Source organism: Orbicella franksi, chromosome 4 (genome assembly GCF_964199315.1).
Source record: "Orbicella franksi chromosome 4, jaOrbFran1.1, whole genome shotgun sequence".
In the NCBI taxonomy this organism is placed as follows: domain Eukaryota; kingdom Metazoa; phylum Cnidaria; class Anthozoa; order Scleractinia; family Merulinidae; genus Orbicella; species Orbicella franksi.
In genome coordinates this window covers 2134801-2151366 of record NC_138148.1, presented here as the reverse complement: position 1 = coordinate 2151366, position 16566 = coordinate 2134801, and the positions used below count along the sequence as shown (strand labels likewise).

The 16566-nt window shown below is 38.1% G+C and overlaps 1 protein-coding gene and 2 long non-coding RNA genes across 3 annotated transcripts in view; 1 reads left to right on the top strand and 2 right to left on the bottom strand.

Annotated features, from left to right (window-relative positions):
* Positions 1-307: 307 nt before the first annotated feature.
* On the bottom strand, positions 308-3262 carry LOC145485851 (uncharacterized). Its single transcript, XR_014049232.1, has 3 exons — positions 3063-3262; positions 2848-2908; positions 308-1953 (listed from the first exon to the last, which is right to left on the bottom strand). It is a non-coding gene; the product is annotated as an uncharacterized LOC145485851 (long non-coding RNA).
* Positions 3263-7564: 4302 nt separating this feature from the next.
* The window catches only part of LOC145485849 (uncharacterized), a 31192-nt gene continuing 22190 nt past the window's right edge, over positions 7565-16566 (top strand). The window contains exons 1-6 of the mRNA XM_081464499.1: positions 7565-7804; positions 9037-9187; positions 13290-13397; positions 13789-13885; positions 14904-14998; positions 15373-15434. Coding sequence (XP_081320625.1) covers positions 7776-7804; positions 9037-9187; positions 13290-13397; positions 13789-13885; positions 14904-14998; positions 15373-15434 — 542 coding nt within the window. The 5' untranslated portion in view covers positions 7565-7775. The remainder of the gene's footprint in view (positions 7805-9036; positions 9188-13289; positions 13398-13788; positions 13886-14903; positions 14999-15372; positions 15435-16566) is intronic.
* Positions 10353-14929, bottom strand: LOC145485850 (uncharacterized). The gene is made up of 2 exons (XR_014049231.1): positions 14856-14929; positions 10353-10875 (listed from the first exon to the last, which is right to left on the bottom strand). It is a non-coding gene; the product is annotated as an uncharacterized LOC145485850 (long non-coding RNA).

Sequence of the window (16566 nt, the reverse complement as noted above, 5' to 3'; positions counted from 1 at the left end):
GCTGGAGTCTTGTACTTCTGGTAGGTTGAAGGATAGGGACCAGACAAATTGTGATCACCTGGCTTTCTAGGTTGGGTGTTGGGCTGAGGGCTGATAACCCACCACTGCAGAAATTAAGACTGTAGCAGATACAGAAGATATTCAAATCTCTATCAACATCAGTGAAGCAACAAGGGCTCATATCATAACACATGCATTTGGAGCAAACTGCTTCCTCTGAACACCCCACTGAAAATGCCAGTTCACCTTCATACTTTCCTTTTCAAAATTTTAAGTTTCGAATTCTCTCTCTCCCCCCCCCCCCCCCCCCCCGCCAACTCCTCAGAATTTCCATTGACCTCCCTTGAGGTGGATATGGTTATCTTCTGGCAACACAATTCACTTTTTGGTAAATTAATCAGATCAGGCAATGATGTCTCAGCAAAATGTTAATCTGATTAAAATGCAACTTAGAGATTTGCAATTCCAAAATAACTACATGTAAAAACTATTGTTAAGTTAACCTCTCCCATTCTCAAACAAAGAGACCAAACAAGCGTGACTTGAATTGTTTCATTAAAGACACCCCCCAAATAAAGAAAACTAAACTGAAATAAAAATAAAATCCAACACAAACACTCAAGCAATGAGCATCATTAAAAAACTGGATCATTGGATAATGCAATTTGAGAGTTTTCATTGTTTTAGCCATCAGGGGTTATGAGCCATTATACCATGCTCTACAAATATGGAAAGTGTATACATGACTTTTTGAGCATTTTTATTGTTATTTAAGTCTAGTTTTCTATATTTTGGGGGCCTTTTTAATAAAACAATTATTCCACTCATGCCTGTTGGATATGAGACGATTAAAGCCAACTCAGCACTACGCGCCTTGTTGGCTATCTATAATCTCATATCCAACACGTTCTCGTGGAATAGTTGATAATTATTCACTCCCTAATGAGTGAATGATACGTGATCCAAACAATAACAAAATGGCCGGCGAAAACTTATGTTCCGCCAGTGTTTCTGAAACGGAAATCCTGAGAATACAAGAAGATACTGTACCAGAAAATACAAAACAGTCTTCAAAGTTTCGAATTTTCAATTTTCATTTCAAGTGAAAATGAAAACTTTGATTGAACAATGAAATTGTTTTGCAAACAGACTTTTCATTTACATTGCTGATTTGAACAGTGTTAAAAGACCATTTGGCTAGATTGTGATCAACGAGGATTTTATCGCAGGTTAACTAGACCTGCCATGTTAGAAGATTCTGTAAAGAATTGTGCACATCTTAATGCTGCTTGCATGGACTAGCATCCCATCCAGGGGGGAGTAGAAATACTCCTAGTCGCTTCATGCTACAGAAACCGGGATAAGCTCCGGCCTGATGGGCCACTTGGCTCACATGCAGACTTTACCTTACCTTACCTCATGCCGCTTGCATGTTTTCCACGCATGAATTGAGAGGTCAATTAAACAATCTTTTAATGGTTTCCTTTTCATCTGTTGTTGAGATCACTTTGTACATATACTAAAAACTTGTCAATCTCAGTAAATAACAGCCACTATTCACCTCCATTGCAAAGAATAATTGTTAAATATCGCATAGACTTCCACACCAAAATATTATGATCTACAAATTTTTAAGAAGTCAAATCCCAACCAAGTTGTTTACCAAACTATAATTTTTCTGTCTTTAAACATTTTTCTTTATTAATTACTGGGGAATCCTGAAATACTTGTTCCATGCATTTGGTTCCTTAATTATCCCTTTTATTATTCCTTAATCTTTTTATGAAAGGGGACATATTATTTAGTATCCTCTCCAAGGAAGATGACATTCATTTCATCCATGAAAAAAACTTCAATCTTCAAGTTGATGTACATGGCCACGTCACACTGTCTCCAGCCAGAGAATCAAGTCATTGAAAGAGAGGAGGAGAGCTGTGAAAATCCGAGGTCTAACTGTGTAAAAAAAGAAGAAAAAATGTAAAATTAAATTAAGCTATACTTTGGCTTCATCCTTTGAATACTTATTACATTGCAAGAAGAAACGTCATTAACTTGGTATCTGCACTGTTCATCCATTATACAATACTGCGTAGAGCATTGAAGACTACGCAACTTCTTTCAACCCATATTGTGAATACCTCAGTCATTTTGCTAGCTTTGTAACTGGGAAATTTAAATCATGAAGTACAACAAAAGGATTGTTTCTTCTTGAGGTTTCACTCAATAAAAAATAACTAAATAAAAATATTTCATTAACCTCATCATCATCAGACTAATTAAACCCAAAAAAGTCTGCCTTCAAGTCAAAAAATAATTTTACAAGATAACTTTTAAAAGCTCTTTCAAAACCACGCAATTAGTCCATTCAATAACAACAAAACAAAAAACTTAGTGTACGTCTCTCATATTAGATTCTTGCACCGCTACAAGAACTTTTAAATTGTAGACAACACAAGCCAGAGGATATATCCAAAAGTAGAAAGAAATGTGTCACCTTGAATAGTACGCTGATATCCGGACTGAACATCAGTTGGCTACGCTTTTAAAACATTCATTGCATGTAAGATTTATATCCTTAAATCTACAAAATTAAGTTCATTTACAGTAGTGTCAACGGTTTTCGTCACTTATTTATATGAACATGGCTGACAAAAAACCTAACGGGTCTCTTCCCAGAGGCAAGTCGAGGTATGACGGGTAATTCAAATGATAGCGAACAAAATATTCAACTTTTAAAATGCAGACTCATCGAGCCAAAAAGTTTCCGAAGCCACACACGAACTAGAAAATGTTGCCACTTGCAAAAATCAACCATTTACGGAAGGAAAGGAAGAAAACTTGGCTTACCTTTCAACATAGCTTTCCATTATGCTGTGTTCATTGTGTTAAGTCATCTGTACACCAATATCTGCAGCAGAAGAGTATTGTAAATAAACTAAGCAGCTGCGTCGATCCATTAGGCACAAAATGAACACGACACCAACGGACAAAAGAAATCACGACACAAAGAAAAACACACAAAGAAAGCGAAAAAACCAGGCTAAAATTTGCAACATACTTACTTTTGCTTAATCCGCATTCTCTGCGACAAGTAGAAGTTCTAACTGGGTAAAAATCCACAATATTTCTTGCTGTTCGATGCTCCCGCTTGCAAAATGTTCAGACATTTTCGAAACTCGTTTGCAGCCGCAAATTGTCAGCGGCGAGCGCTTGAGCATGCTCCAAGACAACGGATTTTTTAGCCAATCAGCGGTTTTTCCGCCGTGCCCTACGTACGCCAAGCCTAATACCTAAGAGAGCACCATTACCATAGGTACATCTTTGATATTTGACACTCATGTTATGATTAATTGACGGCTGTCAAAACAAGGTATCCGCTGACCGGTATTATGGGATCATATCGCGGGCTCAAGTTAAGAGCTCATCCAGATCGCGTATTTTTTTGAAGTTGACCAGGTACTGGGTTTCTATGCAATCGCGGGCTCAAGTCAGGTTAGAGGAAGTACATGCATGCAGAGGCAAAATTCCGGCGCAAATTAAAACGTGGCGCGTTATTGACTTTTCTTCCGACATATTCCTTGCACAATCTTCTCATGGAAATTCCCTGATATGTTGCATACGTAATTTCTACAATCTTGGAAAAATTGGGTACACTTATTGGGCAAACTTTGTTAAAATTTAACTGGAAATAATAGTGAAACCACACGCTGAACAATTACCTGGTTACAATTGATTATTTTTTGAGTTTCTGATCCAAGAAAAACAAATCCTCATCTTCCTTTATGGTTAATTATCGCCATCGGGAGCTCCGCTTTTAGGCCTGGCTAAATCTATATATTATCACCATGAACGGAAGCCAGAAAAGGGCAGTTCCCCAATTGATCATAAGTAAGAACCAATTTTAAAAAATAGGCAGTCGAGGACTGCATGTGCCGGTTACCTTGGATATAAATAATTAGCTGAACTCCTCGCTTTGATAGGAAATCAAAATGTCCAAAATGGTTTTCCAGCCAACTCGTGATATTTGAATTGGGTCAAAAAGATTTTGAGAAGTTTCTATGTTGGAAAATAAAAATGTTCAAGCCATAAAGCAACGTAATTATAGAAGACAATGAGACAGTATGGAAATTTGAATCGTTCGCGGGAGACAAACGCTCGTCAAGCGTGAAAGTTTCGGCTAAAAGCCGCTGTGAAAGCGGTCGATGGATCGAATCATAAACCCCGGAGGGAGGTACTCCCAGAAAAGTTAAGTGGGGGTGTGCGGCCCACTTCCCAAAACTCTTACCCTATTTCTGACCAAAATATGCGATTTTTGCTACCCTATTTGTGACTGTTGCGGCTGGCACAGTTGCCCTAAACATAAGTTATGAAGGGCTTTTGTTGACGGTCTTATCGATAATGATGAAAAAGTAGCTTTCACTAAGAAATATACCCAATTCAAGGCTAGAGTGCAAAAATCATGTCCTATTTATGACCAAAGCCATACCCTTTGGAGCCGCACATACCTATGTCGCCCATATAAGGGAGTAACTCACCCCCCCCCCCTCCCTCCGGGGTCATAAACCCACCTTTGTTGTATACCAAATAGCCGTAAATTTGGGAGTGCTTAGTCGACTCCAAAGACGAAAGGTCAGTTCATCGCTTTCGCAGCCTTTCGCTCCAAAAAATTGTTTACGAAGCATCGACTGAGGTTACGGACATTACTTTCAAGGACGATGATATTGGTGGCTACGCCTCTTCGCGACCGGTAGCCACAATCACAGAATGATAGGTCATCAGTTTCGAGTTACCTTGTGCCTCAGTTTTAAAACAAGCCTTCGTACAAAACCTTTCACATGAAAATGAGTTTGATTTGCATCTATATGAACATGTAAGGAAAAAACATTTTCTTATGATTGGTTTCGCACGAACGCACGTTTAGACACAGAGGCAAAAGGCAACTTGGGACCGACCTATTCGACAAATTATCTGTGCCCTCATTTTCTCTCGGTAAAACCTCATTGAAATATCGTGCTTAATCTATTTATGAAGAAACGGCACACGACTTGGTGTGAAAGTGTTCTTTAAAAGCTAAAAAGAAAGAAACTGTTGTTGGTCCCATTTGAAGGGAAAGATTTTATGGCTCTGATATAACCTAAGGGATTTAGAAAATCTGTGATATTCGGCTGTTCGCTCGTGTTCAGTATGGTAAAAATGCAAGAAGCGACATTGGCCAGCATCCGCACTGCTGTCTCTGTTGGGCGCGGTTGAAAACGCGCCGAACATAACTACAGAATTAAGTGAAAGTAGTACAATTCGACGTTTGAACCGGAAATTTCGGGCTTCTTACCTATTTTGTATCAGTCGTGAAAGTTGTTTCCTGGAGGATACTATAAGCTGCATTGTTAGGAGGAGTTCCAATGTGGTCTGGCGGTCTGGGTGGTTTCCGCTGTAAGCTATCGAGATTCAGTTTGCCACATGCTTTGCTAATACAGTTTGTTTTCAATCATTTCGGCACAAGATATCTCAGTCTCTAAATGATCGTCTTGGAGGTCCGTGAAGATGTTTGTGACTTGCATTCCCTACGTGACGCTCAGTGGACCCTAAGACAGTAGCAAGGATACTTCTATGGCTTGCTCAGAACGTGAAGGTTTACTTCAAGAAAGTTTTGTTTCATCAATATTTAAGCATAAAATAAAATAAAGCCTGATGTTGGCAAGCAACCATCGTATGAGCTCTCATTTACCTCTGCCGTCTTCCTCTCATGTGATTTTCCATATTTGACTCATGTCAGTGAAACATAGCGTGTCATACGAGTAATCATTTCTCCCTTCTCAGATTGTTGCAAGTTCTCATCAGACGTATGTTAAGACGAAAACAGAAGCTATCCTTCAAGACTCCAAGAACTTGGCCTTTCCTAATTTGTCACTGAATCGCTAAAAACTGTTATTATGTACGTTGAGAACACTACGCTAATGTCTCTTTGTAATTAATCCTTTATTCTCAAGTGAATACTTAGTATCTGAATAATCTTAGGTTGTACCGGAAGGCACTCAGGTCCCCATACCGCCTCTGCACAGCTGGCTGGTCTCACTGTTACTCAACCCTTGGGGTGAAGGAATGTCCGTGCCCAATCTTTGCACCTCCATTGGAGACTCAGTTTGGGGGATCTGTATTAACTCGGTTTATGGGCTCCACACAGGGTTCTTTCTCTTAATACTCGAATTGCTGCCTGTGGCACCCCTTCAGCCCTCTGCTGAAGCCCCGTTAGGGAGGGGACATTTGTTATTCTGGACTGGGTTAACTTCGCCGCATGACATTATTCCAGCAACAATGGTTTTATTCTCGTTATCTTAAGCTATATCGCGTTGTTGCTTCGCAAGGGAAGGGTAACTGAACTGAGTTTACAAAGATTTATAACGCACGAGCAGAGCCGTTGCTCTTCTCATTAAACGTTCTATTTATTGACGTTGTCGTTACCGTCGTCGTGCTAGTTTGCGTTGAGCTTACACTATAAGCAATGATTACGCCCAGTAAAAGACGAATTTAAATTCTTATTTACGTGATAATCTTGAGCTGTTCAGCACGCCTATATGTTTTTGCAGGGGATACCTATGAAATGTAAAAAGATTTAGAGCGGTTTTCAATGGAGTGTCGTAAGTAATCGGCAATTACTTTGGTTTTGTCTTGGTTTTACGACGGTGGGAGATTGGCTGAGTAGTCTAATTGGTGATTAATTGGTTTGGTTTTGGTTTTACGACACGCAATTGAAAACCGCTCTATAACGCCGGTATAACGCAAGTGCAAAGTCATTGTGCTGCTAACCATTGGAATTGTCGAAGTGGTTTTCCCCCGTCCACATTACGCCGGAGCAATTTGAAAACGCAACAGTCACCTGTCATTTTAGATTTGTGGTTGAGGAGAACTTATCGTAATATCATGGTTTTCAAAAATCTCCGTTTTCAAAATGTTTTCCGTCCACACTAAAACGCAATGCCGGCGTTTTTAAATTACTCCAGTTGAAGAGCGTTTTCGAAAAGCTCCGTTTTCGTGACGGATTAGTATGGACGGTAGGCCTAACGGCAGAAACATAGCTGGGTTTTCAAATTCCTCCGGCGGAGGGCGGACGGAGCCTTGCTAAGGTCCCCAACTTATGGGCGACCGTTACCACCACTTCTCGTTGGTGACACACCCTTGTTTCGTCCCAATCTCGTCTCGCCTTAAAACTCTCGCCCACTACACCCTTCCTGACGTGACTGAGAGCAAAATAGACAGCGAAGCAGTACATCCTACAGACACAGCTTTACAAGTGTTTAAGGTCTCGCAAAAATAAGTACAGCCAAGAAAACGTCGTTTAAACAAAAAGGCAGTAAAAGATGTTGCTAGCTGGTTAAAGGTTGGCGCTTTTATTGGCCAATTGGAGGAGAAATAATCACTTAGTGTCCAGATACAAAATCCCAACGATGATGATGACTTTGATGAACACCGCATGTTAACTAGTCACCCAGAGTAAATTCGTTATACATGTATACTGCAGTAAAATAAAGAAGAATCTTTAGAGCTTAACACGAAGGGGTTCGGTTCATCGCAACGATTTTTCTTGACTGAGGGTCAGGGGCTAATTTCTTGGAGGGGACTTATAGTTCCCCCTTGCGAGGCCGGCTTAGACTGGGAACTAGTAAAGTTGCTTCCGTGTGTTGCAACAAAGTGGTTACTTTCGCTTTTGCGAAGCAAAAAGGAAGATGGACGAGAAAATCAGGATACTTCAGGCGGTTTAGGCTAAGAATACTTGAGCAATGGGCAAAAAAGTGGGAAAAAACCATCGGTATGTGTTTAAACTACTCTTGTTATTCATAGTCAAGCTTTTCAACATATCAATGGCTTTTGTTCGTTTCGAAAACCAGCTAAATACACCAGGGTACGCAAAGCCAAGCAAACAATGCAACATTTTCCGATATAAACTGGTTAATGGTCCTTTGGTTTATTCAGCTTTTCAGAAGGATGTTTGTTCTTGCCGTTATATTTCAATGAAAGCACGTTCAGCGCAAGTGCTTAATTAATGGAGAAATCGAGAGAAAGAAGCGTTCTCTTTGACAACTCAGTCTGGCGGCCATTATATTCTCAGCCGAAAAGTTAGAGACCTCTTTACCATACAAAAAGAGGGCGTTTATATCAATACAGGGCCCATTTTCTATTTGTAATGAATGTTTTTAAGTTTTGTCACATGTTCTTACATAAAGATCGTGCGTGCTTGAACGCTTTAGGAGGGAGCGCAACAAGAACGAACTCGCGATCGCATTCGATTGGAATTTGAAGTTTTACTCGTTTTAGTGTTAAAAACGCAATTTTACGGAACAAATTGCAATTGATGTGCATGCCTACTTTAAGTTTAGGAGTTGATATAAGACATAGCCAATAAATTATCTTACGATGGTTGAAAAGAGATTGTCTATCTTACTAAATATACTGTAAATATGATGACATAAGGCCCAGTTGAGACGCCGAACTTTTCATGAGCCGAACTTAATTCGAATTTGGACCGACCCAAATTATCAAAAGTACACCTGTTGATTCAGACGTCGAGATTAATTCGCCGAACTTTATTTAGTTAAGACCAAATCATATCGAAATGTCAGCGATTTTCAGGCAAAGTGAAAACTGCTCGTAAAATACGTTATAATTATTTATGCATTAGGTTCGGCTCGCGAAAAGTTCGACGACTGAATCAAAGCCGTTCCAAAGCCGAAATTCCCGGCTGAGCTAGGCGGGAAGAACGGCTGAACCGTTCCAAATTTAAATAGCCGTTGTTAATTGGTTCAAACGCAGAACTTTTCATGTAGTTAATTCCGTGTATTTGGTTGGGCTCATGAAAGTTCGGCCTCTGAACTGGGCCTAACTTACTTTTTGCATATCATGCTTTGTAGCTTTTTCGCCCCACGGTTGCAAGAAGTTTATATCTACTCAAAGCTCTTAGTTTAAACGGGCACTTTGTCCAAACGATTAAGTTTGAAGGATTTGGCGAATGTAGAACTAATGCTAATAATAAAAAACTTGCAGGGTTACAAGAGAGGAGGATAAACACATTTCCCCAGCGCAAACTCTGGTTGGATTTTCTGGAAAATTGTTGTTGAAAAAGCTGAAACCCCTAAGAAGATCACGTTCAGACAAAATTCGAGAGAAAGCACTGGAACAAGATTATCTAGACAAGGTAAGCTTGGGGTGTACTGTATATAATTTAATGTTTTCATTCTATATTTAGATTAATAACAGCTGTTTCACTCTAAATAAGGCCACAACTAGACTGAACAATCCCTTTTTTTTGTTACACAGTTACCCTCGGCAATTATTGGGGAACCACTAAGCCATCTTGGATTATTTGACAAGAAAAATCTGGGAAGAGGCCAAACTGGGTGTCCTCAAAACATAAAGGGACTGCCCTCACTATGTGTGATCTGGCATTTATGATTCATGCCGCACCAGCAATGATCCATAATGGTCCATGGTCTGTTTGGTCCATTAGACAGTGCAAAATAAAACAATTTGAAAATGTATTGACAACCCTTGACATAAAACTGCTTTTCTGTTGTCAGTTCTGGAGATACTTAATACAATTTGGCACTTGAACAGATTTGACCCCTTTGGAAGAAACTGAATTTGTACTTGAAAATTTAATAGTGAAGGGCTGTAAGGAAAATTTTTTTTCAAGTTGATCAGGGGAAATTATGTGAAGTCTCTTGAAGCAATTTTACAGCCTGTTAGCTATTTGTTACTAGACAGTAAAAAGTGCCTCTCATGAATTTCCACAATTACTTGCATTTTCTACCTAGAGAACAACCTTCCAAGAAACGCAAGAGTCCGAGTTGCTTCTCAAGAAGCCTTGCAGGGCTAATCTTTACCCTGCTGGACTTCTCACGGACCTTGAAAAGATTTTCGGTGGTGATGCATTGATTATTTGCACCAAAATAACCAAAATTAAAATAATTACAATTATTAGCACAGGAGTTACATAAATCTGATTTTTTTAGATTGCAACAATTTTTTCAACATCAAAAATACTGGTCATTTTTCCATAACGTGTAGTTCCAGAAAATATCCATACCCCCATCATGCAGGGAGTTTCATTTACATGTAAGAACCCCCACCTCCCCAGAATTTCCATTTTTTTATACCAAAATAACCCTCACCCCTCCAGAATTGCCATATTACACTGTACATGTACGTACACCCCCCATACCCTCTGGAAAAATCCATTTGGGCAAGCGTGTTAAAGTTAAAGTAAACTCTTCAAACACTAGGTCATCTGCATTGCACATCACTGCTGTGTAATCTCGATTGACCGTAACATCTGGAGACACAGACTAAGAAAATGCACAGCAATTTATTTATTTAAACATGCTTTGAAAGAAAATAAATAATATGGTAATGTGTCAAATTTTCTTCTGGTTATGACTATGTACCTTTGAAAATGTGGTACAATTTCCATTGAAAGACTGATAAGCTGAGTGTAGGTGAAATTGACACCATACTTTTGTCGTGATCATGAGCATGATCACTAACACACTCTCAAAGAAAGCCAATTTTTTACAGCAAAAAGCATACATATACTTGTAAATTGACGATGCTAGATGTGACAAATAATATTACTATTAATATTTTAAGTTTTGAACTGTCTTATGAGCTGCCAACAAGGACTCACAAAATTATACAGTCACTAACAAAGTACACTAAAATGTCAAATAATATTTTTATGTAATGTGTAATCCATACCCTAGCCATTTGAGATGGTGGCCTAGAGATATTCTTTCAGGCCAAATGTTTCTAAACAGTTGTGTACATGATTCAATGTTCACATCACTGCCTTCATTGGTGTGATTTCTTGGTCTCAATTTCTCAAACCTGAAAACAAAACAAAAGTGGTCAAGGGTAGGTTTTTCTTTCCATCTAAGAAAGCCCAACATACTGGACCATATTAAGTATAAGCTACAGTGGCCATTTTAACACTTGTCAACTGTGACGGTGGTGCTAGGAGGATATCCACCTCAAATCCTGAACAGTACAGATCTGTCACATGTAAATTTGGTCGGAACAAAAATTTTCAACAGCCAATGACCTCCTACTAGGCTCCTGATTGTGATCGAACTTGGTGAATAACATATTTATTACAGGACTGAAAATGTTTTGAAAATAATTCAATGATCATGGACTGGAAAAACTATGTAAACATTGAGGATTCTCACTTCGGATGTAGAGCCAACTTAAGAGGCCCTGCACCTAAGAAACGACCGATGATTTCTGGCTAAAACATAAAATCGGCCGATTTTTATCTCTCAAGTAGAGGTTACCGAATACTATTTAAAAATGAATTTCTTTTGTTTCAGTTTCGCTTTAAACCAAAAATATCGAGCCGCAAAGTGTTTCCGTCTGAAAGCAGCAATATCAGGCCGAAAATAAGTCCCCGCAAAAAACTGTTTAGAAATTACTATTGCAACGCAAAATAATGAGAAAACTACACAGTGTTGAAGAAAAAGGCCTTTTAATGCAATATCATTCGATAAACATCAAAAAACTGCCGAAGCGATTAACAAATAAAGTTTCAAATATTGCATACTAAATTAGATGGAGCGTTGGAGCTGATTTTAAAATAATTATTTCTCAAAAGTTCAACGCTTTTGAAAGCAATCACAGTGATGAATGAGACATTGGAGGGATACAAATCACGTTTCTGGAAAAACATTTTTCGGCCAAAGTATATTGACCTTGTACAAAGCGTTCAAAGTTACCGTTTTTACCGTTATCCTGCTACTTCAACGAAACGCTTCTCTTTTGCCAATACGGCCGTGGATAGCGTGGTAAACGCCACTTTAAACCTTGCTAGGCATTCAGAGACTATCCTGAGTAGAAGGATGTAGAATTGAAAGAGAAAGGAAGATGAAAAATACGCAGACAAAGAAAATAACTCGAAATTACCATCTGCTAACGAAAGTTGAATCTGGAAAATGTCGTCGCGTGACAACGACCAGTGACGTCATTGGTCACGTAAAGGTCGCAAGAGCATGGGAAAACGAGTCTGCAATGTCCTTCGGGCGGTCAGCGGCTAGAGATCCAGTCGTGACCCCATAACTCAGATCACGCTGCGGCCAAAACGGTGTGGCGGTTGGGGAAGTTTTTCTTTTTGAGTGACCATCATTTGTGAAAAATAACATAACATTGTTCCACTAAACGTTTTCTGGCCGGGAAAAATTGTTTTCCCATTTGTGCATTCGTTTGGATTCCACCGCTATTGATACAAATAACGTCAATGGCCGCTGTCACGCGACGACATTTTCCAGATTCAACTTTCGTTAGCAGATGGTAATTTCGAGTTATTTTCTTTTTCTGTGTATTTTTCATCTTCCTTTCTCTCTTAATTCTACTTCCTTCTACTTAGGACGGTCTTTGAATGCCTAGCAAGGTTTAAAGTGGCGTTTACCACGCTATCCACGGCCGTATTGGCAAAAGAGAAGTGTTTCGCCGAAGTAGCAGGATAACGGTAAAAACGGTAACTTTGAACGCTTTGTACAAGGTCAATATATTTTGGCCGAAAAATGTTTTTCCAGAAACGTGATTTGTATCCCTCCAATGTCTCATTCATCACTGTGATTGCTTTCAAAAGTGTTGAACTTTTGAGAAATAATTATTTTAAAATCAGCTCCAACGCTCCATCTAATTTAGTATGCAATATTTGAAACTTTATTTGTTAATCGCTTCGGCAGTTTTTTGATGTTTATCGAATGATATTGCATTAAAAGGCCTTTTTCTTCAACACTGTGTAGTTTTCTCATTATTTTGCGTTGCGATAGTAATTTCTAAACAGTTTTTTGCGGGGGCTTATTTTCGGCCTGATATTGCTGCTTTGAGACGGAAAAACTTTGCGGCTCGATATTTTTGGTTTAAAGCGAAACTGAAACAAAAGAAATTCATTTTTAAATAGTATTCGGTAACCTCTACTTGAGAGATAAAAATCGGCCGATTTTATTTTTTAGCCGGAAATCATCGGTCGTTTCTTAGGCGCAGGGCCTCTTAACAATAACAGTTTTTTGTGGACAGTAAGCCATAAAACAACAAGATCATTCATGACAGGGTCTGGGCCAATACCCACAGTAGAGCAATCTGATTAGTTGTTTTTTAAGTTATTAGGCCTCTGAACCAACTTAATCTTGTAATAAATGACAAATATAGTCATCAAGTATATTAAACTAGGTACCAGTGAGAGTGTTTAAATTGTTTCAACTGAGAGCTACCTAACGTATTTTCCCCTCTTCATATCCCAGTGTAACACACTTGCTTGCCGCCTGAACGACCACAGAAATTTACTGGATTTGATGCTACAATTGGCATGTTGCAATGGAAAGGTTCTATGCAATTCAACTTTATGCCAGGTAAACACTTCTTAGATGATTCTTTATCTCACCATTCTGCAGTGACATAAGTTAAGAACAGATCTTTATGAATTTATAAAAACATATAAGAAATTAATATAATAAGGAATAATTTTATTATTACCTTGTTACACAATATTTTTACAACATATTTGTGATTCACCAGTTTGGAATCTGGAGTCAATTTCAAGCACTGAATTTTCACGATAAACCACTTTGTTTGAACTGCTTAATATCACAAGGTATTCTTATGTAATAAAATTTTTGAAGCTGCAGGTTTATAAGATGTGGCACTACTCATATTTTCTGTAGACCAGGAAATATTGTAATGAATGATGTGCTCGTCAATTGTTACAATGCATCACCGTGGCAACCAACTTTTATATTTTAGGAGCTTAAAGAAAGGCATGCAAATAGCATCACACTCATCAAGTTTCTTCTTGAGCAAGTGGGAACTACTTTAGATGTGCTTCCAAAACAAACTCAAGGTACATGTGTATCAAACTCTTCATCTTTTTTCGGGAATAAATAACATATGTTCTTTTTTTTTAACAACTTCAAAATGGAACCACAGTTAGTGGTCAATTGTGGGAATAAATGACATATTTCGTTTTGTTGGTTTGAAATGGGTAGTTTGGGAAATCTGGGCTGAAACGTTTGGTTCAAGTTATCAGGAGGTTCAAAACATTGACGGTTCAGGAAATCAAGACAGCATTGTCAAGTTCAAGCTTACAATGGATCTAAGTCCCTCAGTCTGACTCTATCTGTGCAAACTTTTCATGTATTTAACAATCAGCTTTCAATTCTTATACCTATAATAATTCAGGGTTTTCAAATAAAAAAGTAGCGGGAGGAAATTGAAAAGTAGACAGAGCACCACTAAGTTGCAGTAACGGGCAGCCATGTGGGGAATATCCCGAAGTGGGTTACCCACACCTGCACTAGGGAGATAGTGTGCTAGTCAGTGAGTGTTGAGGTGCATTCTGGTGCAGTTGTAGCACACAAAAGTGTTTTTGTTGGAGCTGATTGCAAGATTAGTCTCTGGGGAAGTTCATGTTTGAAAGGCTTTCATGCTTTTAAAATTTTCCCTTGGTATTTGTTACATTGCATCATGTTTGGCTTGAGTTCTGTTTAATTGAGCTGTAGCAAAAAAAAAACTGTAATTTTTTTAAATTAAAAATGTGCACATGCCCACAAATCTAATACATGTAAGCAACGCCTGCCAAAATAGCTCTCGCTTCAAAGTTCAAAAGGAACATACAATAGCCACCTCAGAAAGAGCAGATCATGATTAGGTTGGTGAAATAATAATGTGTACTAATAAACTTCCTGACAAAAAGTACCCGGTGCAAATGCATGAAGTAGCAGTTGACTTGCATCAGGCACCTGTTATTAATCATTTATTTCTGTCCAGACATAACATCATATAATATGTTTATCATATTAGCAAGCACTTACATGTAAATGGCAATTTTTGTCATTGCCCTTAACATTCTTTTATTTCAGTTTCCTTGCATGAAGTGCTGTCCATAGATGAAGAGCTAAGGACCAAGTTGGGCAAAGTATTTCAGTTAAACTTTGGCGAAGAAGGGAAATTTAAGGTAAGGACAAAAGCAATAGCTGTTGATTAATACTTTTAAAATAAGCTCAATGAAGGGAGAAATTATGTAATGAAATATCACTTCAAAGAGGAACTCTTACACTGACAGAATGGGGTGTACTTACTGGAATTGGATGGCCAGCTGTTTGTTGAGGTATTGAACAAGAAATATTAATAGTAACATTATCCAATGTTTTGATGTATCCAACATCATTATCAAGAATGAAAATTTGTTAAATGCTTAAGTTGTTAAAAGAGTTGAGTTACTGGAAGGTGCTACTCCAAGAGTGAATCATTACTAACAGACGAGTATATCATGACAGGTGAAATGGCAAACATAATGAAAAATAACCACTACTTTGTTTTTCATGGCAGAGATGTAAGGCTTCTCAATCGACCCTGACAGCTACTGACCAGGGCAAAGACACATTCCCAGTGTAAGAAATTTATTATTATAAACACTGTTTAAGTAACATTTGTATGCATTTTTTCACACTTACTAGATTTAGTTGCATTGATTGGTTCCCCCTAAAAGTAGCAGCTGACAAGTGGCATTTCCCTAAAGGTTAGAATCGGGAAAGGCTTCTTACTAAGAATAGTAATACACCGTAATTACTTGCTGAAATTTGCCATAACATCCAGTTGTCCTAAATACAAGCTGATTGATATGATATTGATACATGCATATCTGTATAGCTTCATGCTAATCTATACAGCTTTTTGAGCTGTAAAGTTAATTAGAAAATAGCTCAAAGAAAATATGCCTGCTTATCAGTTAAAAATCCTGTTTCTACCCTATTACAGGAAATTAACACTTGTGTTGATTAATGTATTTGAAATTAACACAACTTAAATTAAGGCAATTTGAATGTAAAATTTCAAATATGCTGCACCAACAAACAAAAAAACAGAATTTGTTGAAAACAGGAACAAATTTATTTTAACACTGTACAGTTGAAAATACAAACAAGGATTGTCCAATTGTCCCTAAACATATGGGTCAAGCAAAGAATTCTGGCCACTTCGAACATTCTTTACAGTGTCTCTGACAAAATGAAGTACAGTTGAAGTACAGTAAACAATTTGCTAATGTGAAAGAAATTAAGATTGATGTGAAATGTAAAGTGTGCAAATAAAATTCATAGTTTGGCTGTGGAAAGAATGTCTGGAGTGTGTCACGGATTAGGGGGAAAATAATGGTAATTAACGTTGCAGAAATTAATGCGCAACTTAATTAACAGTTAACATCAACATAAATTAACACAACTTAAATTAATGTGAATTTTTGAAATTCGGGTTAATTTCATGAAGCATTAAATTCCTATAATAAGGTATAACTCAATAGAAACAAGAGTGGAAGTTTGAGAGAATGAGAAATGCTGTGGGAATGCGAGCTAACAGGCATTTATTTCCACAGCTTTTTCATGTTCTCCCATACCTCCACAAGTGTTTCTATTTAACAATTAGATTATTCGCTTTTGATTTCTATGAGGTGATAGTTGATGAGGCCGCAGGCTGAATCAACTATCGCTTCATAGAAATCAAAAGCGAATAATCTAATTGTTTTAG